General features: G+C 48.3%; 1 protein-coding gene across 1 annotated transcript in view; it reads right to left on the bottom strand.

The window, feature by feature from the left end:
• The window catches only part of GRIP1 (glutamate receptor interacting protein 1), a 310348-nt gene that overhangs the window by 23541 nt on the left and 262821 nt on the right, over positions 1 to 23986 (bottom strand). Inside the window, exons 11-18 of the mRNA XM_009904966.2 lie at positions 22166 to 22352; positions 21236 to 21381; positions 16708 to 16788; positions 7502 to 7571; positions 6353 to 6498; positions 3450 to 3594; positions 1977 to 2116; positions 1633 to 1821 (exon numbers count right to left, since the gene is read on the bottom strand). Of these exons, the coding sequence (XP_009903268.2) occupies positions 1633 to 1821; positions 1977 to 2116; positions 3450 to 3594; positions 6353 to 6498; positions 7502 to 7571; positions 16708 to 16788; positions 21236 to 21381; positions 22166 to 22352 (1104 nt within the window). The remainder of the gene's footprint in view (positions 1 to 1632; positions 1822 to 1976; positions 2117 to 3449; positions 3595 to 6352; positions 6499 to 7501; positions 7572 to 16707; positions 16789 to 21235; positions 21382 to 22165; positions 22353 to 23986) is intronic.

Raw genomic sequence — 23986 nt, forward strand, 5'->3', positions numbered from 1 at the left:
AAGCAGCCTGGAAGAAGAGCCTGACCCCCACCTGACTACAACTTCCTTTTAGGCAGTTTGAGACAGTTGCTAAGGTCCCCTCTAGCTCTCCAGACATCATCAATTCAACCAAGGAAATGAGGAATATCCTTTTGGCACTTTTTCAAGCATTACTTCTCCTTAGAACTTGAAAATATGAGAAGAAAATCTAACATGATTTATTCTGACAAACTGACCACACCAGTTAAAAACAGAAGAGGGAACAAATGCATCTCATTTGTGGAAGGCACCTTGTACAGGGGGGAATAAAGCCTGTATAAAATGCTATTAGGTAACAGTAAATTAAAAGCAAAGTGTAGAAAACAGAAGTTATGCTTAATGGTACTGGGACTGTCTGGTTTAAAATAGGTTGATGGTCTGTATCAGGAACAGTGTGGCCAGCAGGAGCAGGGAGGTCATTCTGCCCTGTGCTCAGCTGTGTGAAAGTTACTTTTCTTGTTATCTAGAATATTACAAGATGTCTGCATCCCTCTCTGCCCAGAGAAATGTGTCTCCACACGTGAGATTATTTGAAAACCCACACATGAGATCCATTGAAAACAGCCCAAGAGAAGTGGAAAGCTTAGCACTAAGGAAAACTGTGTCTTTAAACAGAATGGTTTGCTTCTGAGAGCTAAAAGTTAGAGGCCAGTGCTGCAGGAATGAGAAAGGAGTAAAAGATTCAGGAGTCATGAGCAATGCCCAACATTCTCTCTTCAGCAGTTTGTAACAAACCTGCTGTCAGTTAAAAGTTATTGCACATGGGCATCAAATTAATGAACATCTTCACTGTGGTCTGTGCCTTGATCTGTATTTGAAGGATAGACTCTTTAAGGTGGGGATGAGCTATGGGCAGGGATACTCAGATGTCAGCAAAGCTAACAAAAGCCTCTTAATGTTGATTAATCATAGAACCATAGAATTGTTGGAGTTGGAAGGGACCTCAAGGATCCTCTAGTTCCAAGCCCCCTGCCACGGGCAGGGACACCTCACACCACAGCAGGTTGCTCACAGCCACATCCAGCCTGGCCTTCAAAACCTCCAGGGATGAGGCTTCCACCACCTCCCTGGGCAACCTGTGCCAGTGTCTCACCACCCTCATGGGGAAGAACTTCTTCCTAACATCCAATCTGAATGCTCATGGCACAGCACATTGGCATGAAAGAGCAAACCCAAGGCCAGCCAACTGCAAGAAATCATGCTGCCTGGTGAGGTGTTGCTCTTAAGGAGATTGTTGGGTGGTAGTCAATGCCAGCTCAAGGGGCAATGGTGGAAGTTGAGGCAGAGGAAGTTTCATGGAAACAGGAGGAGAAATTTTTTCCCTGTGAGGGTGACAGAGCACTGGAAGAGGCTGCCCAGGGGGGGTGTGGAGTCTCCTTCTCTGGAGATATTCAAAGCCTGCCTGGCTGTGTTCCTGTGTGATCTGCTCTAGGTGCTCCTGCTCTGGCAGGGGGGTTGGACTGGATGAGCTTCCAAGGTCCAGCCCCTGAAATTCTGTCATTCTGTGAAGATCTGTGAAAAGTTTTAAAGCCATAGCCTGCAACTACCACAGGAAGGTCAGCCATGAAGGTGGTTGTTTCCTACTCTAAATGTCAACTGCACTCTGGGTAGTACCTTGATTTCCAAAGCTGGTATCCATACCAGAGCCATCCCAGGACTCCACGGCGCTGTCGACGCTTGGGACCGTGGTGGAGTAGATGTCTGAGAGCTTGCTGGACTTCTGTGCAGCAGAGGCTTCATCTTCAGCATCACTCAGTTCACTTACATGACCCACAGGGGCAGGAAATTTCTTGGGGCTGGTAGCTGAATGGGATAATCAAAAAACAAGAGAGGGTGGTGGGCATGGTTTTACTTTGGTTCTAAGACTACACTTTTTTAACCACTGCCCTGATGTTTTGCCAGGGATAGGCTAAATGCTTGCATTAAAGGTCACTGCTGCCACCCCTGGCCGTACTCACCATCTGTCTGCTTCTTGATTTTCAAGGTGACAGTTTCTCCTGCCATCTGTAACAAATGGATGGCTTCACTCAAAGGTTTTCCTTTCAGACTGCTACTATTTATTGCTAGAATCCTGTCTCCTATGTGAATTGCCCCTGTCCTGCAATAACAGAGAGAAACAAAATACTGAGGAAAGGACACAAAAAAGCAACAAAGGCTTTTGCTTTGTCTGTTTGGAGCATGCAAGCCTCATCTGGCTTGCTTTCCTTCATTTGGCTTTTATAGGTGCAGTACAGAGCAATCCTTCTGTTAGCAATGCTTAAAGCAATTCACCTTTGCTGTAGTGACAACAGCAGAGCAGCAGATGTGGATTTCTGTGTTAAAGCAGTAACTGAGTTAACCACCTATGGCTGATATTCATTGCAGCCTACCTGTTTAAGAGCAGCCTCAGACAGCTCAGTAAGTTCTGCAATGAGTCAAGTTTCTAGGAAGCTCTCAACATGACAGATAATGGCAGTGTGAGCAAGTCAGCAGCTACTTCACCAATGTGGCTTTCCAGATAGGTCATAACAAGAGAAGAAAACACATTTGCTTTGTGTAAATGCTCTCTATGTTGTCACAGAATCATAGAATTGTCAGGGTTGGAAGGGACCTCAAGGATCAGCCAAGTTCCAACCCCCCTGCCATGGGCAGGGACACCTCACACTACAGCAGGTTGCTCACAGCCACATCCAGCCTGGCCTGAAAAACCCCCAGGGGTGAGGCTTCCACCACCTCCCTGGGCAACCTGTGCCAGTGTCTCACCACCCTCATGGGGAAGAACTTCTTCCTATATACAATCTGAATCTACCCATTTCTAGGTTTTTTCCATTCCCCTCAGTCCTATCACTCCCTGACACCCTCAAAAGTCCCTCCCCAGCTTTCTTGTAGCCCCCTTCAGATACTGCAAGGCCGCAATAAGGTCTCCTAGGAGTCTTCTCTTCTCCAGATTGAACAGCCCCAACTCTCTCAATCTGTCTTCATACCAGAGGTGCTCCAGCCCTCTGATCATCCTTGTGGCCCTTCTCCGGACACTGTTCTCATGATGAAATGATGGGAGGATGATGAGAGGGCACCTAAAGTGCTTTGCTTGGGCACATAAAGTGTGTACTATACAAAGCTATTCAGATGCTTATGTGACTGAGCAGTGATTGCTTACTCTTCCCTAAGTGATTTATGACAAGGACCACAATCTTCTGCTCTGTCTTGTGCAGCAGGTGAGAGAACATCCTGTTAAAATATTGCTCCTGCTCCTAAACTTGGAAATGACCCCAAAAAACCAAAACACCCAGCAGCAAAAAGATTATAAACTTAAATGTGGAGAATTAAAACCCCAAACCCCCCAAACAACCACACATTAAACTGCTAAGCCACGAAAATGAGGACCTTCAGGTAAACAAAATAAAGCTACCTTGACAAAGAGAGCATTTGAAATCATTTGCTTGCCAATTTACCTTTCAGCTAATCCTCCTTTTGTGAGGCTGGAAATGATGATGGGATCAAAGGGCTCTTCAGTGCCAGAGATTGTAATGCCGAGGGGCCCGCCGTAGCGCTTCAGCTCCACGGTATAAATAATTGCTCCAGAGCTCTCCTGCTCATCTGCAATAAAGGCCAAGGGGATGCAATTGGGTTCTTATGAAAGAGGGAATGGAAAAAAAAACCACCCCAGTGCATCCAGACCAGTGGCTCATAATCAAACAACAGTATGAAAGGATTACATTTCAGCGAAGCTTCTTAAACAGATTCCACTGGATTGTTAAAAAATGAAAGAAAAGGATGTGTCATAGAGGCACAGAATCCACCAGCTAGGAAAAGACCTCAGAGACCATCAAGTCCAACCTGACACCTAATATCTAACACCTCCTGACAACTAAACCATGGCTCCAAGTGCCACATCCAAGACTTTTTTGAACACCTCCAGGGATGGTGACTCCACCACCTCCCTGGGCAGCGCATCCCAATGGCCAATCTCTCTTGCTGGGAAGAACTTTCTCCTCACCTCCAGCCTAAACCTCCCCTGGCACAGCTTGAGACTGTGTCCTCTTGTTCGTGTGCTGCTTGCCTGGGAGAAGAGACCAACCCCCACCTGGCTACAACCTCCCTTCAGGGAGTTGTAGAGAGCAAGAAGGTCTCCCCTGAGCCTCCTTTTCTCCAGGCTAAGCAACCCCAGCTCCCTTAGCCTCTCCTCACAGGGCTTTGCTCCAGCCCCCTCCCCAGCTTTGTTGCCCTTCTCTGGACACATTCCAGCATCTCAACATGTTTCTTAAATTTTTTAACCCAGAACTGGACACAGGACTCAAGGTGTGGCCTAAGCAGTGCTGAGTCCAGGGCAGAATGACTTTCCTGCTCCTGCTATCCACAGTATTCTGGTTCCAGGCCAGGAACAGAATAGGATAGGATAGGATAGGATAGGATAGGATAGGATAGGATAGGATAGGATAGGATAGGATAGGATAGGATAGGATAGGATAGGATAGGATAGGATAGGATAGGATAGGATAGGATAGGATAGGACAGGAATAGAATCAACCAGGTTGGAAAAGACCTTTGAGATCACTGAGTCCAACCTATCACCCAACACCATCTCATCAACTAAACCATGGCACCAATTGCCTCATCTAGGCTCTTCCTAAACACCTCCAGTGATGGTGACTCCACCACCTCCCTGGGCAGCACATTCCAAAGGCCACTTTCTCTTTCTGGGAAGAACTTTCTCCTCACATCCAGCCTAAACCACCCCTGGCACATCTTGAGACTGTGTCCTCTTGTTCTGGTGCTGCTTGCCTGGGAGAAGAGACCAACCCCCACCTGGCTGCAACCTGCCTTCAGGGAGTTGCAGAGAGCAATATTCATACTTCAGTCATACTGAAGTCAAGGTTGTCAGTTTATGGCTACAACATTCACTTCACCACTTTGCTGGAGACTGAAGCCTATGGAGCCCTGCTTTGCTACTCATGACTCCAGTCTTAAAAGCAGAGAAAATGTCAACACGTTGCTAAGAGGAAGAGGAGCCTTACATGTCTGCACCTGAGGGGAAATTACCTTTCCACAAAGCTGAAGACCTTCTTTTGCAGTGCAGCTCCTGCAGGCAATACAGCCATTGAGGAAAAAAAATAATCTCCATTTTCTATACCATTAAAATTCTCTTTAGTGTGACATTTTCATCAGAAGCTTCCTCACCTTCTTCACCCTCATCCTCAGCAGAATCCTCTGCATAGCTCCTAGAGCAAGGCAGGTAAAGACATCTGTTGTACCAGAGCCTGGGCATCAGAGGCCCTGGGCCCTCTCTCCTTTTAGTTTCCAGGCAGAGCCATGCTGACCACCTCAGTGTAAAATAAACATCCAGTCTCAGACTGAAGCAGTTTACTGTATTCCAGAGAGTATCAAGTGGTAGCTACAGCTAAAAGGGCACTTCCCAGGCTACAGTCTCAAGATGTGGGCTGAAAATTCCCAGCAGCTCCATCTGTGTATTTTTTTTTGCTGTTCTAGGCACCTTGACCATGTGATGAGGCACTTGGTGCCATGGTTTAGTTGATTAGATGGTGTTGGGTGACAGGTTGGACTGGATGATCTCAAAGGTCTTTTCCAACCTGGTTAATTCAATTCAATTCAATTCAATTCAATTCAATTCAATTCAATTCAATTCAATTCAATTCAATTCAATTCAATTCAATTCAATTCTATTCTATTCTATTCTACTCCACTCCATTCCACTCCATCCTATCCTATTCTATTCCATTCCATTCCATTCCATTTTTTCCTATTCTATTCTACTCCATTCCACTCTATTCTATTCCATTCCACCCTATCTGATCCTATGCTATGCTATTCCATTCCATACTATTCTACTCCATTCCATTCTACTCTATTCTATTCTATTGTGGAGTCACCATCATTGGAGGCGTTCAGGAGGAGACTTGATAGAGTGCTTGGTTGCATGGTTTAGTTGATTAGGTGGTGTTGGATGATAGGTTGGACTTGATGATCTTGAAGGTCTCTTCCAACCTGTTCTGTTCTGTTCTATTCTAGTCTAGTCTTGTCTATTCTAGTCTAGTCTATTCTACTCTATTCTATTCCACTCTATTCTATTCCATTCCACTGTATTCCATTCCACCTTATCCTATCCTATCCTATCCTATCCTATCCTATCCTATCCTATCCTATCCTATCCTATCCTACCCTATGCCATCCCATCCCATCCCATCCCATCCCATCCTCTCATGACTCTTAGCACAAGTCAGCCATGCTTGGGGCAAAAGCCCCAACACGTCACTGACATTTAAGTGCACACAAATGACCCCATGCTGTAAAAACCCTGAAGACACACAAGAATCTGCAGCAGGCTCAGTGCTAATACCAGAATTATCTTCATCCTTGCGGATCTTTAACTTTACAAGGTCCTCACAGTGCTGCAGGATCTGGACAGCATCTTCCATCGAGCAGTTGTCGAGGCGAATGTTGTCGATGGCGAGCAGCTTATCGCCCAGCTCAAGCGTCCCAGTCCTGTGAACAAGCAAACCAGCTGACATGAAAGTCCAGGGATGTTAACACAGGGTGTCTGAGATGGTATGGACATTATCATGGGCATGGGATGGATTTAAAACAATACCTACCATTTTATTCCTTAATATCATAGAATTGCTTAGGGTTGGAAGGGACCTCAAGGATCAGCCAGTTCCAACCCCCCTGCCATGGGCAGGGACACCTCACACTGCAGCAGGTTGCCCAGAGCCACATCCAGCCTGGCCTTCAAAACCTCCAGGGATGAGGCTTCCACCACCTCCCTGGGCAACCTGTTCCAGTCTCTCACCACCCTCATGGGGAAGAACTTCTTCCTAACATCCAATCTCAATCTACCCATTTCTAGTTTTGCTCCATCCCCCCCAGTCCTATCACTCCCTGACACCCTCAGAAGTCCCTCCCCAGCTTTCTTGCAGCCCCCTTCAGATACTGGAAGGCCATAATTAGGTCTCCTTGGAGCGTTTTCTTCTCCAGACTGAACAGCCCCAACTCTCTCAGCCTGTCCTCACAGGAGAGCAGCTCCAGCCCTCTGCTCATCCTCGTGGCCCTTCTCTGGACATGTTCCAACACCTCCAGATCCTTCCTGTAACAGGGGCTCCAGAACTGGATGCCCACCAGGTGGGGTCTCAGCAGAGTGGAGCAGAGGGGGAGAATCCCCTCCCTGTCTCTGCTGGCTCTGCTTCTCTTGCTGCAAACCAGGCTCTGCTTGGCTCTCTGGGCTGCAAGTGCTCACTGCTGGCTCCTGTTGAACTTCTCATCCCCCAGCACCCCCAGGTCCTTTTCTTCAGGGCTGCTCTCAAGCCACTCCCTGCCCAGCCTATGTTTGGCATTGCCCCAACCCAGATGCAGGACTTTTAATTTCTAAGTGCTTTAAAAAGGAATAAAACCAAACCAAACCAGTCTGTTCCAAGCTCCCTTTTGTTAATTTGGTCTGCCTGGACACAGAATGGAACCAGATCTTTTCCTGGGATTTTGACTGTCTTACCTGTGAGCAACACTTCCTTTCTTGATATCAGAAATAACCAGAGGGTCTCCTGGTTTTCTGCTGGATGGAGCTGGAATAATAAAAAACAATACATAAAACTATCTGCTTTTACTTCTGGATATACAGATGGGCTAATTCTGTCCCCATGCACATTTAACTGCATTACACTCAGTATCACTAAGGTTGGGAGAGACCTCGAGGATCATTGAGTCCAACCTGTCTCCACAGACCTCATGACTAGACCATGGCACCAAGTGCCACATCCAATCCCCTCCTGAACACCTCCAGGCATGGTGACTCCACCACCTCCCTGGGCAGCACATTCCAATGATGAACAACTCACTTGCTGGGAAGAACTTTCTCCTCACCTCGAGTCTAAACCTCCCCTGGCACAGCTTGAGACTGTGTCCTCTTGTTCTGGTGCTGGTTGCCTGGGAGAAGAGACCAACCCCCACCTGGCTACAACCACCCTTCAGGTAGTTGTAGAGAGCAAGAAGGTCTCTCCTGAGCCTCCTCTTCTCCAGGCTAAGCAACCCCAGCTCCCTCAGCCTCTCCTCCCAGGGCTGTGCTCAAGGCCTCTCCCCAGCTTTGTTGCCCTTCTCTGGACACCTTCCAGCATCTCAACATCTTTCCTAAACTGAGGGCCCAGAACTGGACACAGTACTCACGATGCAGCCTAACCAATGCAGAGTCCAGGGGCACAATGACCTCCCTGCTGCTGCTGGCCACACTATTCCTAATATAGGCCAGGATGCCATTGGCCTTCTTGGCCATCTGGGCACACTGCTGGCTCATGTTTAGGTGGCTGTCAATCAGCACCCCCAGGTCCCTCTCTGTTTGGCAGCTCTCCAGCCACTCTGACCCCACCCCAACCCTGCATGGGGTGGTTGTGGCCAAAGTGCAGCCCCTGGCACTTGGACTTGTTGAATGCCATCCCATTGGACTCTGCCCACCTGTCCAGTCGGTCAAAGTCCCTCTGCAGAGCCTTTCTACCCTCTAACTGACCAACATCTGTTCCCAACTTGGTGTCATCTGCAAATTTGCTGATGACTGACTCAATCCCCTCATCCAGATCATCTCCTAATCCCCTTTGCCCTAAATTTTATGTCTAGGCCTACAAAAAATTATGATCAGCCCATTGCCAAGGCTGCATACTCCTCAAAACCTAGGAAATTCCATAATTCAGCTGACTGGTGCTGAGTGAATTTCAGCTGACAGCTCTGAACTCTAGATCAGGCCAGGACTGAACCATGTGAAGATGTCACAGTACAGCTCCAGTGATCTCTCAGAAAATGCTGTGTAGCTACAACACATAAAGAAGAGTTTCTGTTAGTATCACAGAGTGCCAGGTTGGGAGGCACTCCAAGGATCATCTGGTCTGACCTCTCTAGGTGATAGTGCAGTTGAAATGAGCTGGCCCAGCACCCTGTCAGGCTGAGTCTTAAAACTGACCAATGTAGGGGAATCCACTGCTTCTCTTGGGAGATTATTCCAATCATAGAATCATAGAATTGGTAGGGTTGGAAGGGACTTCAAGAAACATCCAGTTCCAACCTCCCTGCCCTGGGCAGGGACACCTCACACTACAGCAGTCAACATGAGTTGGACTTGGTGATCTTTGAGGTCTCTTCCAACCTTGGTGATTCTGTGATCAGGTTGCTCACAGCCACATCCAGCCTGGCTGCAAAACCTCCAGGGATGAGGCTTCCACCACCTCCCTGGGCAACCTGTGCCAGGCTCTCACCACCCTCATGGGGAAGAACTTCTTCCTAGCATCCAATCTGAATCTACCCATTTCTAGTTTTGCTCCATTCCCCCCAGTCCTATCACTCCCTGACACCCTCAAAAGTCCCTCCCCAGCTTTCTTGTAGCCCTCTTCAGATACTGGAAGGCCACAATGAGGTCTCCTCAGAGCCTTCTCTTCTCCAGATTGAACAGCCCCAACTCCCTCAGTCTGTTCTCATAGAAGAGCAGCTCCAGCCCTCTGCTCATCCTTGTGGCTCTTCTCTGGACACCTTCCAGCACCTCCAGATCCTTCCTGTAATAGAGGCTCCAGAACTGGACACAGTGCTCCAGGTGGGGTCTCAGCAGAGTGGAGCAGAGGGGGAGAATCCCCTCCCTGGCCCTGCTGGCTCTGCTTCTCTTGCTGCAGCCCAGGCTCTGCTTGGCTCTCTGGGCTGCAAGTGCTCACTGCTGGCTCATGTTGAGCTTCTTATCCCCCAGCACGCCCAAGTCCTTTTCTTCAGGGCTGCTCTCAAGCCAGTCCCTGCCCAGCCTATGCTTGGCATTGCCCCAACCCAGATGCAGGACTTTTCATTTCTAACTGCTTTAAAAAGGAAGAAAAACCAAACCAAACCAAACTAAACCAAACCAAACACTGTTCTCGTGATGAAAAGTTTTCTTCTGGATTCCAATGGGGGTCTCTCCAGTAGTAACTTGTTCCCATTGCCCTTTGTCTTTTCCATGTGAAGCAGAACCTCTCAGCACAACTACTAGTGCCAGTTTTTTGCCAGGTTATTTCTGCCAGTTACAAATCATGGTTTATTACAGCCCTGACCAACAGAGCTGCTCTGGCAAAATATCTAGAGTGGGCTAGCACAAGTGCTGTGCATCCAGTCCAGTCTCATTCAGTGCCTAAGGCAGAAGTATGAAGATAATGCTTCCTGGGTGAGAAGGAGGAATCTGCTTCACAATAAATGAGATGTTACAGTAATGGTGAATGGGGTTAAAGCCACTTGACAGCCAGTCACAAGTGGTGTCCCCAAGGGCCAGTCTTGCCTAATATTTTCATCAATGATCTTGACAAGGGGTTTCAGTACTCCCCAAGTCAGTTTGCAGATGACACCAAACTGGGTGGAAGTGTTCACAGAAGCACAGAATGTTAGGGGCTGGAAGGGACCTCAAAAGCTCATCCAGTCCAACCCCCCTGCCAGAGCAGGAGCACCCAGAGCAGATCACACAGGAACACATCCAGGCAGGGTTTGAGTATCTCCAGAGAGGGAGACTCCACAACCCCCCTGGGCAGCCTCTTCCAGTGCTCTGTCACCCTCACAGGGAAAGAATTTCTCCTCATGTTTTCATGGTACTTCCTCTGCCTCAACTTCCACCACTGCCCCTTGTGCTGCCACTGGGCATCTCCCAGCAGAGCCTGGCTCCAGCCTCTGGGCACTCACCCTGCACATCTTGATCAACATGAATGAGGTCACCTCTCAGTCTCCTCTTCTCCAAGCTGCAGAGCCCTCAGCTCCCTCAGGCTCTCCTCTTAAAGGAAGATGTTCCACTCCCTTGATGTGCTTGAGGTGAATGCCATTCCCTGGGAGGTGAATGGGTGCATGTGGTGAATGCAGGCTGACTTTGGGGGCTATTGCTAACAGAGAGCATGCCAGCACTGGAACATTGCCATGTGCTATAAGGCTCTCAGTTCTCCTGGAAGCATTCATGGCTTTTGCACATGTAGGGCTCCTCAGCTGTCCCAAGCCATTTCTGCTCTGTGTATTCAGGCCTCTGCCTTCATTCACAGAAGGTGCTTCCTATCAGGCTCCAATGCCTAACTGACAGTCACTCAAGAAGCTACCCTCATTGGAAGATCACCTACAAAAACCCCTGGTGTGAGTACTTTAGCAGCTCATGATTCTTCTCTTTGATGGAAAGTGACAGATCTTCACCTACAGCAGCCACAAAGTATATTAAAAATGACATTTCCACACAATATTCGACCAGACCTTGCTAACCTTGGCTGCCCCAGCTGAGAAAGCCTGTGAACGTCCAAAGAAGCTGTTTTAGATCTACTAACCTGGGGATTCTAATGGACAAGCAGCTGAATAGGAGCCAGCAGTGTGCCCAGGGGGCCAAGATAGCCAAAGGCATCCTGGCTGGGATCAGCAATGCTGTGTCCAGCAGGAGCAGGGAGGAGATTGTCCCCTGGCACTCAGCTCTGGGGAGGCCACACCTCGAGTACTGTGTCCAGTTTTGGGCACCTCAATCCAAGAGAGCTGTGGAGGTGCTGGAGCCAGGGCAGAGGAGGGCAAGGAAGCTGGGAAGGGGCTGGGGAATAAATCTGATGAAGAGCAACTGAAGGAGCTGGGGATGGTTAGTGTGAAACAGAGGAGGCTGAGGGGAGACCTCCTGGCTCTCTACAGCTCCCTGCAAGGAGGTTGTGGAGAGGTTGGTGCTGGTCTCTGCTCCCAGGTCATTAGTGACAGAACAAGAGGGAATGGCCTCAAGCTGCCACTGGGGAGGTTCAGACTGGACATTAGAAAAGCTTTTTTCAGGACAAGAGTGGTCAGGCATTGGAATGTGCTGCCCAGGGAGGTGGTGGAGTCCCCAAGCCTGGCTGTGTTTGCAGGTGGTTTGGCTGTGGTGCTTGGGGCTGTGGTTTAGGGGTGAGCCTTGCAGAGTAGGGTTCTGGGTTGGCCTTGGTGATCCTGAGGCTCTTTTCCAACCTGAGTGTTTCCAGTGAGCAACTGGAGGCATCCATGCCTTTCTTTCTGACAACAGTTTGCAGCATGTAACAGCTTCCATGTCCAAAGTACAACTATTGGCATTTTCAGCAACAGCTGCAGCTGCTCAGAATTTCTTCAGGTGTGACCCTGGGATCTCAAGGGTTTGCACAGAAAATCAGCCAGTCACCTCTGGAAACCATCTCTCCCTCTCTCTCCCTCCCCTCTTCACCTCACCCCATGAAATGACTTGTCTCAGCACAACTCTATTGGAAGGAAAAGGAAAAAAAGCCCTCATTTCTCCAGGGGTGCATTAAACCATCTTGACCATGAGATCACCTCCTTTTCTGTTCCTGTCTGCAGTCCTCCACCTCATTCATTATGCAGCCTCCATCCCCTTTGATACACAAGACTGTTTCATCTCTCCCCAGAGAGCTGAGAAGTAAGAGCCCCTGTGAGAAAAGTTGCATTTGACCACTTAATTAAAAAAAGATATCCTCATGAATCAATGCAGGCTTGAAGTGGCTCTGAGCAGCCTGAAGTCTCCATTTCTTGATTCACTTGCAAAATTCTTCTTGGACTTGAGAAGCAATTCAAAACAAAGCATCTTCCTGCTTCCTTGTTTCAGCCCCAGTTCTCTCAGCATCATAGAACTGTCAGGGTTGGAAGTCTTCCCTCCTCTAGCTTGGATCCATTCCCCCCAGTCCTATCACTACCTGATAGCTTAAATAGTCCCTCCCCAGCATCCTTGTAGCCCCCTTCAGATACTGGGAGGCCACAATTAGGTCTTCTCAAAGCCTTCTCTTCTCCTAATTGAACAACCCCAAATCTTTCAGCCTGTCATAGAATCACAGAATCAACCAGGTTGGAAAAGACCTCAGAGATCATCAAGTACAACCCATTACCTAATACCTAACACCTCCTGACAACTAAACCATGGCTCCAAGTGCCACATCCACATGGCTCCACCACCTCCCTGGGCAGCACATTCCAATGGCCCATTACTCTTGCTGGGAAGAGCTTTCTCCTCACCTCCAGCCTAAACCTCTCCTGGCACAGCTTGAGACTGTGCCCTCTTGTTCTGGTGCTGCTTGCCTGGGAGAAGAGACCAACCCCCACCTGGCTACAACCTCCCTTCAGGGAGCTGTAGAGAGCAAGAAGGTCTCCCCTGAGCCTCCTCTTTCTCCAGGCTAAGCAACCCCAGCTCCCTCAGCCTCTCCTCCCAGGGCTGTGCTCCAGACCCCTCCCCAGCCCTTCTCTGGACACATTCAAGTATCTCAATGTCCTTCTTAAATTGAGGAGCCCAGAACTGGACACAGGACTCAAGGTGCAGTCTAACCAGACCTCATAGCAGAGCAGCTCCAGCCCTCTGCTCATCCTCATGGCCCTTCTCTGGACACCTTCCAGCACCTCCAGATCCTTCCTGTAACAGGGGCTCCAGACCTGGGCACAGTACTCCAGGTAGGGTCTCACCAGATTCACGTAGAGGGGGAGAATCATCTCCCTCACCCTGCTGGCCACACTTCTGTCTTTCTAGAGATTTCTGCTATCTAAGGGGGTTTTCAATTTATTTGTTTTTCCTCCTTGCACTGATAAACCTGAAACTAAGAGGGACTCCATCTCTCCCTCCATTACAGGTCATGTCAAAGACCATGAATTGGCTTAACCACCTTCAGTGCCGAGTGTCACCTCAGACATGCCTTCAAGTACCTGGCTGTACTCTACACAGGCATAGTTACTGTTTATTACCAAGGGAAACAAAGCAAAGAAAAAGAAATACATTTGTCTTCCAGGATGCCTGCCTCCTAACAGTTGATTTAGAAGAGCTCTTGGACTTAAAAATAGGCACATGTTCAGCTGCCAGCCTGAAGTGAGGCTTACATTTCCCTTCTGACAAATAAAAAGCCTGTCCTGTCTGTTTAGTCAGGTAGCTGTCTGACTTTCTCATCCAAATCCCAAACTGAACTGGAGATATAGAAAGCACTGGAGATGGAGAGACAGCACCTTCTCACTCACCAGTAACCCCACTACCTTCAGAAGACAGAGGATGAAACAGGTCTCTAGCACTTAAACAGATCAAGGCCAGGAGTGAATAAACCTGGTCTCCTCTGTCACCCCTCTTTAAGCCTGGGCACATCAGTTCTGCCAAGATTTCATTTAGTGTTTGTTTTTCAAAGTAAATCTTTACCATGAGGGTGGTGGAACCCTGGAACAGGTTGCCCAGGGGGGTGGTTGGGGTCACATCCCTGGAGATGTTCAAAGTGAGGCTCAACAGGGCTCTGGGCAACCTGATCTAGCTGGGGATGTCCCTGCTGGCTGCAGAGGGGGTTCGACTGGATGAGCTTTGGAGGTGCCTTCCACCCCAGACCATTCTATGAGTCTAACAATATCAGTTATAAATGTCATGCTACCGTGCTAAAGTGCTCTGACAAAAATGTGACAGAATCAATATACACCCCTTAGATTCCTCAAATCATGCTGCCTCATTCAGGAGTTAATTAGGCAGAACAGCACAAAGCACTGACACAGGATCACAGGATGTCAGGGAGTGGAAGGGACCCAAAGAGAGCATCCAGTGCACGCCCCCCCTGCCAGAGCAGGACCACAGAATCCAGCACAGGTCACACAGAAACACATCCAGATGGGTCTTGAAAGCCTCCAGAGAAGGAGACTCCACAGCCTCTCTGGGCAGCCTGTTCCAGTGCTCTGTCACCCTGACAGTGGAGAAGTTCTTCCTTACGTCGAGGTGGAATCTCCTGTGCTGTAGTTTCCATCCATTGCCCCTTGTCCTATCCCAGGGTGCAAGTGAGCAGAGCCTGTCCCCTCTCTCTGGACACCCAGCCCTCAGATACTTGTGAACATTGAGGAAATCTCCTCCCTCACAAGGAGAAAACAGCCTGTGTGTCCTTCCCAGGAGCAGAGAGGGTGGGAAAAGGGAAGGAAACTGCCTCTGCAGTCAGTTTTATAGGGATGCAGGCATTATGGGCATTAAAGAACAAAAAGTACACTTTCCAGTCCACCTCCTGGAGTTGTCTAGCCTCTGGAGGTCTGTAACTATAAGGTTTTAAAGGCACCCAGCCTCAAACTATAACACCCAAGAACATTAGTTTTCCATTCAACATTTGCTCCTACAGAGAGAAAAAGTAGAAGTCTGAATTCCACAGCAGCACAAATCAGTTAATAGGAAGAGCATATTTGCACAATAATCCTACAGACCATTTCCAATGCCAGAACCAATATTTAAATAGGACAGCCTATCTCCAGGTTTTCTCATCTCTCAATATTTTCCCTTCCACAAACACAGGCAGACCTGTGATTTTGCTTCAAGCAGCATGTCACATCCTACAGAGCCTAACAATTACTTCTTCAAGTGTGCAATACAACCAAAGAGGCCTTCACTGTCTCTCATTTCTTCCTCAGATGTAATTCTTAGCACTGAGCTCCCTGCTGTACTTTTGATTAACCTTATTCCATTGTGCTGGTAAAAAGCTTTGAGAATATAAATCAAAGCACAATCTTCCCCCAAGACACATGAATAATTCCCAAGAAAGACTCTACCAGGCTAAGAAAGTCACAGCTGCAAGGGAATGTTAATTTCAGTGAGACCAGACTCTTCACTAAGTACATTAAACATAAGCCCATTAACTTTGATAAGGATTGTTCTGCCTTTCATCAAGGGCTGAACGTGGTATGCTGCAGTTTACCTGGCCCAAACCCAGTCCTGATGCAGCATTTACTGTCTGCTCCCCAAATAAATAAGTCTAGAAACACTTTGGCTTCAAATACCAGCAACAAGTGCCTTTTGAGAAACAGACTAACACAGACCCTTGTTATCTTCCTTAGAAATCCTCCTTATGGCATCCTGGCCTGCATCAGGAACAGTGTGGCCAGCAGGAGCAGGGAAGTCATTGTGCCCTGTGCTCAGCACTGGTCAGGCCACACCTTGAGTCCTGTGTCCAGCTCTGGGCTCCTCAGTTTAGGAAGGACATTGAGACAGTTGTATGTGTCCAGAGAAGGCAATGAGGATGGGGAGAGGTCTGAAGCACAGCTCTGTGAGGAGTAGGTCAAGCTTTAGCACTAACAAACTTTTGGCTTCTTTAACTACTAAAAATGGAGTAGAAATATGATACAGAATAGCATTTCATCACAGAACTGTCAGGGTTGGAAGGGACCTCAAGGATCATCCAGTTCCAACCCCTCCTGCCACAGGCAGGGACACCTCACACTAGATCAGGCTGCTCAGAGCCACATCCAGCCTGGCCTTCAAAGCCTCCAGGGATGAGGCTTCCACCACCTCCCTGGGCAACCTGCTCCAGTGTCTCACCAGCCTCATGGGGAAGGACTTCTTCCTAACATCTAATCTAAATCTCCCCTCCTGTAGCTTGGATCTATTCCCCCCAGTCCTATCACTCCCTGACACCCTACAAAGTCCCTCCCCAGCTTTCTTGTAGCCCTCTTCAGATACTGGAAGGCCACAATTAGGTCTCCTCTGAGCCTTCTCCTCTCCAGACTGAACAACCCCAACTCTTTCAGCCTGTCCTCATAGGAGAGGAGCTCCAGCCCCCTGCTCATCCTCGTGGCCCTTCTCTGGACACGATCCAGCATGTCCATATCAGATGTCAGAGACAAAGCACTGATAACCTTCCCTTTCTGGAGGAAGGAGGAAGAAGTTTATACCAAAGCAAACATGATTGTATGACTACAGGAGCTACTATCTGCAGGTTATCCTATATTAATATGGTCTTTAAAAAGAGCTCTTTCACTTACAGCTTATGGTGATGCCAAGTTCCACGTTATGCTTCTTTGGTAGTTTCACATGAAATGTTCCACTGCTTGGGATAACTGATTCTATAAAAAACAGTATTTAATATGTTAGATAACCTATAAGGCACACTGATCCCAAGTGAGCTACACACACAAGTTAATGAAGTCACACCAGCATCACAAGCCATGGATAAAATACAGGATCACAGGATGTCAGGGGGTGGAACAGAACACAACAGAGCAGAACAGAACAGAACAGAATAGAATAGAATAGAATAGAATAGACCAGGTTGGAAGAGACCTTCAAGATCATCGTGTCTAACCTATCATCCAACACCACCTAATCAACTAAACCATGGCACCAAGCACCCCATCAAGTCTCTTCCTGAACACCTCCAGTGATGGTGACTCCACCACCTCCCCAGGCAGCCCATTCCAGTGGGCAATCTCTCTCTCTCTGTGTAAAACTTCCTCCTAACCTCCAGCCTAAACCTCCCCTGGTGCAGCCTGAGACTGTGTCCTCTTGTTCTGGTACTGGTTGCCTGGGAGAAGAGACCAACCTCTGCCTGTCTACAACCCCCCTTCAGGTAGTTGTAGAGAGCAAGAAGGTCACCCCTGAGTCTCCTTTTCTCCAGGCTAAGCAACCCCAACTCCCTCAGCCTCTCCTCATAGGGCTTGTGTTCCAAGCCCCTCACCAACTTTGTTGCCCTTCTCTGGACATGCTCCAGCAAGTCAACATCAAGTCCAACTCCCTTGCCAGAGCAGGAGCATAGAATCCAGCAGAGGTCACACAGGAATGCATCCAGATGGGTCCTGAAAGGCTCCAGAGAAGGAGACTCCACAACCTCTCCGGGCAGCCTGTTCCACTGCTCTGGGACCCTCACAGTGAAGAAGTTCCTCCTCATGTTGAGGTGGAACCTCCTGTGCTGTAGTTTACATCCATTACCCTTTGTCCTATCCCAGGGTGCAACTGAGAAGGTTCTGCAGTGAAGGAAGCAGGACACAGGATTTAATTCCTCTATTGGTATTTGCATGCTAACTTAATTTTTATTTTAAGGTTCAACAAAACTTATGGAGATATCCCAGGCCAGCAGCCAGCTGAGGCTGCAGGTTTTTAGCTCATATCCAAGCTCCAGCTGAAAACCTCAGTGCTGGCAAATTTTTACTGAAAGGACAGGAGATCAAGTCTTAAGGATTTCAAGCCTTTGTTGCTGCAGCTCTAACACATTATTAACTGACTGCTAAGGGAACTACCAGGGATTTAACATCTACCAGGTAGAAAAGGAATCAAAACACCCCTAATGGCCAAGCACCTGAAGCTGCCTGGCATCACTGTCAGCAAAAATTTGGGCCTTGGCCTGATGTTACCACTTAGAGCTGGCACCCAGATTAGACCCAGATTGGGCTCCCCAGTTTAAGAGGGACAGGTATCTGCTGGAGAGGTTCCAGCGGAGGGCTAGGAGGATGATTAGGGGACTGGAGCACTGCCTGGGGAGGAGAGGCTGAGGGACCTGGGGCTGTTTAGTCTGGAAAAGAGGAGACTGAGAGGGGATTTAATAAATCTTCATAAATATCTGAGGGCTGGGGGTCAGGAGGGAGGGGACAGGCTCTGCTCACTTGCTCCTGTGTAATAGATGCACAGGAGGTTCCACCTCAACATGAGGAGGAACTTCTTTACTGTAAGGGTCACAGAGCCCTGGAGCAGGCTGCCCAGAGAGGTTGTGGAGTCTCCTTTTCTGGAGACTTTCAATGCCCATCTGGATGTGTTCCTGTGCAATCTGAGCTAGATTGTATGGTGCTGCTCTGGCAGGGGGGGTTGGACTGGATGATCTCTTTGGGTCCCTTCCAACCCCTGACATCCTGTGAGCCTGTGTCTGAAATACATGTGACTTCAGGTGTATTGACATAACTTCCTTCTGCTTTCATGTTTCATTTCCTGTGTCTAGGAATGAATGGAATGGAATGGGATGGGAGGGATGGGATGGGATGGGATGGGAAGGAATGGGATGGCATGGGATGGTATAGAATAGAATAGAATAGAATAGGATAGAAATTAACCAGGGTGGAAAAGACCTCTGAGATCATCAAGTCCAACCTATCACCCAACACCATCTCATCAACTAAACTAAGTGCTCCACCCAGTCTCTTCCTAAACACTTCCAGTACACATTATACTTGTCTTTTGAGGTTTTTATTTAACATTACACTGGATGTGTACACACTAAAAGATCATCCAGAATCACTCCAGGAACTTTCAGCCTGCTTTTGACACCATGCTTTGTAGTACCCTCAACACCAATTTCACTATGCATAACGCAGCTCATCCGACATTGTCGTGACTTCAAAGGAGCTACCCTCTGTGGTAGTTTCAGGCTATGCCTTTACAATTTCCCCTAGATTTTGAGCAGAAAAGTAGAAAAATGTAACTAAATCACTATTGGGTGTGAAAGAAGAAAACACAGATAATTCTAAACAATTCCACTGGAGGGATATCTGCTGTAAGATTGGTTGTACCAAAACAATCTTCCCTCTTCTCGTCTCTTCTCTGCTTGCTTGGTTGCTCTGAAGGGATACTAACCTGCTTCTGCTTGAGCTTGGCTGCATTGTTTTGGTTAAGTCTAACAGCAACTTTCTTCTCTGCTCCTTTCTGCCTTTTGAATAGAATAGAATAAACCAGGTTGGAAGAGACCTTCAAGATCATCGCGTCCAACCCCTCAACCAATCCAACACCACCTAATCAACTAACCCATGGCACCAAGCACCCCATCAAGTCTCCTCCTGAACACCTCCAGTGATGGTGACTCCACCACCTCCCTGGGCAGCACATTCCAATGGGCAATCACTCTCTCTGTGTAGAACTTCTTCCTAACCTCCAGCCTAAACCTCCCCTGGCGCAGCCTGAGACTGTGTCCTCTTGTTCTGGTACTGGCTGCCTGGGAGAAGAGACCAACATTCGTCTGTCTACAACCTCCCTTCAGGTAGTTGTAGAGATTAATAAGGTCACCCCTGAGTCTCCTCCTCTCCAGGCTAAGCAACCCCAGCTCCCTCAGCCTCTCCTCACAGGGCTGTGTTCCAAACCCCTCACCAACTTCGTTGCTCTTCTCTGGACACCTTCCAGCAAGTCAACCTCCTTCCTAAACTGAGAAGCCCAGAACTGGACACAGGACTCAAGGTGCGGCCTAACCAGTGCAGTGTACAGGGGCAGAATGACCTCCCTGCTCCTGCTGGCCACACTGTTCCTGATGCAGGCCAGGATGCCATTGGCCCTCTTAGCTGCCTGGGCACACTGCAGGCTCATGTTCAGCCTACCATTGACCAGCACCCCCAGGTCCCTCTCTGCCTGGCCGCTCTCCAGCCAGGGTGTGTGTGTGTATGGGGGCAGAGAGTCAGCTTCCTTGGTCTTTTGACCAGGGGATTTCTCCTGTTGTTTGTCAGTTGTTAATCTCTGTAAATATTGTAAATCCTGAATATTTTGTACCTGTTCATTGCATTCCATTGTGGATTGTAGTTCTGCTTGTACATACAGCTTCCATCTGCTTCCATCTGAGCTGGTCTGGCAAAGTTAATGCTGGGAGGGTGAAATTTCAACCACACCAGCACCAAAACAAGAGGACACAGTCTCAGGCTGCGCCAGGGGAGGGTCAGACTGGATGTTAGGAAGAAATTCTTCACAGAAAGAGTGATTGACCATTGGAACGTGCTGCCCAGGGAGGTGGTGGAGTCACCATCCCTGGAGGTGTTTAGGAGGAGACTTGACAGGGTGCTTGGTTGCATGGTTTAGTTGATTGGATGGTGTTGGATGATGATCTTGAAGGTCCCTTCCAACCTGGTTTATTCTATTGTATTGTATTGTATTGTATTGTATTGTATTCTATTCTATTCTATTCTATTCTAATCAGAGAAACACAGAAGTCTTTAAGGTTTTTCACTCTTCACACAGTGCCCATGTGGAATGTGCACTTCTTTGACTTACATAATTAGTGATTTTACAGGTGTATTCTGTATGCTTAAGCAAATTACAGAGGAAAGTATTGATTCTAAGATTCTAATTAGAAATGCTGAAGACTCACCAATGATTTTTTTCCCCCCCTTGCTTTTACTAATTCAATTTCTGTTATTGTAATTAGATTGCTGGTTTGAGACACTGCAAGTTTTTCAGGGTTTTCTGCTCATCCACTCTTTTGCAATCCTGTTTTGTCCAGTGCAGCATTTCATTAGCTGGCCTGCAAAGGATTTGCCTCTGCTCAGCAGAGTATTTCTGTCTCAGGGCAGAAAAATGTCTGGAAATAACTCAGAGGAGGGACTGTCACCAGATCTTACTACAGGGCTTGTCATTGCTGCATGCATTGTGAAGCAGGCTTGAAGGGCTAGGTGAAATGAGAAAGCTGGAGGAAAAAAGACACACATTTCAAAGAGGCTGTTTGAAAAGCGTGTATGTGAGAAGAAAGCCTACATATGCCTAACGCTCACCATGTACTTGGGATTTATTCCTTCACTTTCCTTGTAAGGCAGAACAACAGTGCATTCATACCTGCAACATCAAATTCTATTTCCAGGGTGACCTTGTTGGTGATAGAGGAGTCTCTGAGCAGTTGATTGGCCTCATCAAACGTGCTGTCTTCTGTCGGGATACCGTTTATTGCCACTATTCTGTCTCCTATTTGCAGCACCCCACACCTTGGTACACAATGACACAAAACAATCATCAGATGTGCACATTACCAGAACCAGCAAGATCAAACACATTCAACTTAACCTTGAAGAAGTGTGGCTCAGCAGTCTACCCAGGCACAGAGTGGGGGAGAAGCTGCTGCTGCCTCTTTGCACCAAGACACTGTCAAAGCGCTCCCAGCATGCGTTGTGCTCGCCGAGTGGTAGGACTCAGAAAGAGGGGCACAGTCTCCATGCCTCCACCCATGGATATCACCTCTGCCTCTGAGCCTCTGGGCTACAGATGCTGGAGCCCTTGAGTGGCAGCCAGTACTTGTCTGTACAACTATTATTGTTCTCATGCCACAATTAAAGACAAACATACAATGAAAATGCAGCTGAAATGCTGCAGTGAAGCCACCAGTATGTTGCAGCTCGTATCATTCCCTACAGATTTGGTTCTGCAGCAAAACTGAACAGACTTGGACAGGGCCTCCCACCCAAGGCACACTGAATTATTGCTGCTTTGACTTCAGTGATGTTTCTGATCTTTATTTTCTCCTTTTGCACGAGCATAGCTTTCGGTCTCCTGCTGGAGGACTCCGGATGATAAAAACCCACTGCTGCTTGTCACTCTTCTTACAGCTGATCAAGCATATGAAATATCATTGTCAGAACAGACAGTTTATTACTTGCCACACTTCCACCCAGCAAGGCCCTGCAATTCATCATCAATCAAAAGCAACAAGCCCCAAACACCCCAGGGAACGCTCATCAAAACGTACTGAGCAGTCAGCTTTAAGAACCTCACCTTTCCGCCGGGCTGTCGGCCTCAATATAGGAAATGAGAGGTGGAGAAGACAAGGTCTCAGTAGCAAACACGCTACCCTGGAGCTGTATCCCAAACCCCACTATGGGGTCAGCTGTCAGCACCACCTCTGTGGTTTCGGTGTGGACGACCTGCCCAGCCAAACCAACTGTGCTAGAGGCTAACGACACTACAAAACAGAGCAGAGCGGGAGGGGAGACATTCACACACACAGCAGAAATTGCATTGCTCTTTGAGAACATTGATCTGTGCAACAACCCAACCCCAGTCAGTGAAACAGCTCTATTAAAGTCAGACAATCATAGAATTGTCAGGGTTGGAAGGGACCTCAAGGATCGGCCAGCTCCAACCCCCCTGCCACGGGCAGGGACACCTCACACTAGGTCAGGTTGCTCAAAGCCACATCCAGCCTGGCCTTCAAAACCTCCAGGGATGAGGCTCCCACCGCCTCCCTGGGCAACCTGTGCCAGGCTCTCACCACAAGTCAGTTTAGGCTAAAGTTTATTAATGATACATAGACAGTTATGGCACAGAAGAGAACATCTGCTGGTAGGTTAGAATGCAAAAAGATAGTTCTTGTGCTGAGTGAAACAAATGTGTTTGACTCCCCCCCACCCCCCAGGAACCTCAGAACATCCTTCATTGTGTTTGCATTAGGTTTGAGGCATGGCTGAGCAGAACTTTCAGAGGAGCTAAGGGAGTTGGAAGTGCAGGCCAGCTGTTACTCAGGATGATTCCCACCAGCTCTTTTGAACATCTCACAGCAATGCATCATTGTTAGCATCAAAGCACATGGCCCAGGCTCTCTTGCAGGAAATAAGGATGCCTTCCTCTTGTGCATGTCTGTTACATGTCAGCAGTTGGTCAGGCCAATTGAGTAGTTTAAGCTGATGAAACTCCTCTCTTAGAATAGGATAGAATCAACCAGGTTGGAAGAGACCTCTGAGATCATCAAGTCCAACTTGTCACCCAACACCATCTCATCAACTAAACCATGGCACTCAGTGCCTCATCCAGTCTCTTCCTAAACACCTGCAGGGATGGGGACTCCACCACCTCCCTGGGCAGCACATTCCAACGGCCAATCTCTCTTGCTGGGAAGAACTTCTTCCTAACATCCATCCTAAACCTCCCCTGGCACAGCTTGAGACTGTGTCCTCTTGTTCTGGAGCAGGTTGCCTGGGAGAAGAGACCAGCCCCTGCCTATTTACAACCTCCCTTCAGGGAGTTGTAGACAGCAAGAAGGTCTCCCCTGAGCCTCCTCTTCTCCAGGCTAAGCAACCCCAGCTCCCTCAGCCTCTCCTCCCAGGGCTGTGCTCCAGACCCCTCCCCAGCTTTGTTGCCCTTCTCTGGACACCTTCCAGCAGCTCAAAATCTTTCCTGAACTGAGGGGCCCAGAACTGGACACAGTACTCAAGGTGTGGCCTAACCAGTGCTGAGTCCAGGGCAGAATGACTTCCCTGCTCCTGCTGGCCACACTGTTCCTGATGCAGGCCAGGATGCCATTGGCCTTCTTGGCCACCTGGGCACACTGCTGGCTCCTGTTCAGCCTACTATCAACCAGTACCCCCAGGTCCCTCTCTGCCTGGCTGCTCTCAGCCACTCCGACCCCAGCCTGTAGCACTGCATGGGGTGGTTGTTGTTGTTTCAGCAACCAGTGTGCTTCCAGAGGTCATGAGGAAAGGAAAAGGATTCTGGGGTCTCTGAAAGGAATTGTGGGGGGACCCTTCTGTGTGAAACACAGGCAACTGTTTCTCTGCTCCTGATTTCCTCCCTCTATTTTCACTTTTGTCCTGAACAGGC

Source organism: Dryobates pubescens, chromosome Z, assembly GCF_014839835.1.
Source record: "Dryobates pubescens isolate bDryPub1 chromosome Z, bDryPub1.pri, whole genome shotgun sequence".
NCBI classification, from domain to species: domain Eukaryota; kingdom Metazoa; phylum Chordata; class Aves; order Piciformes; family Picidae; genus Dryobates; species Dryobates pubescens.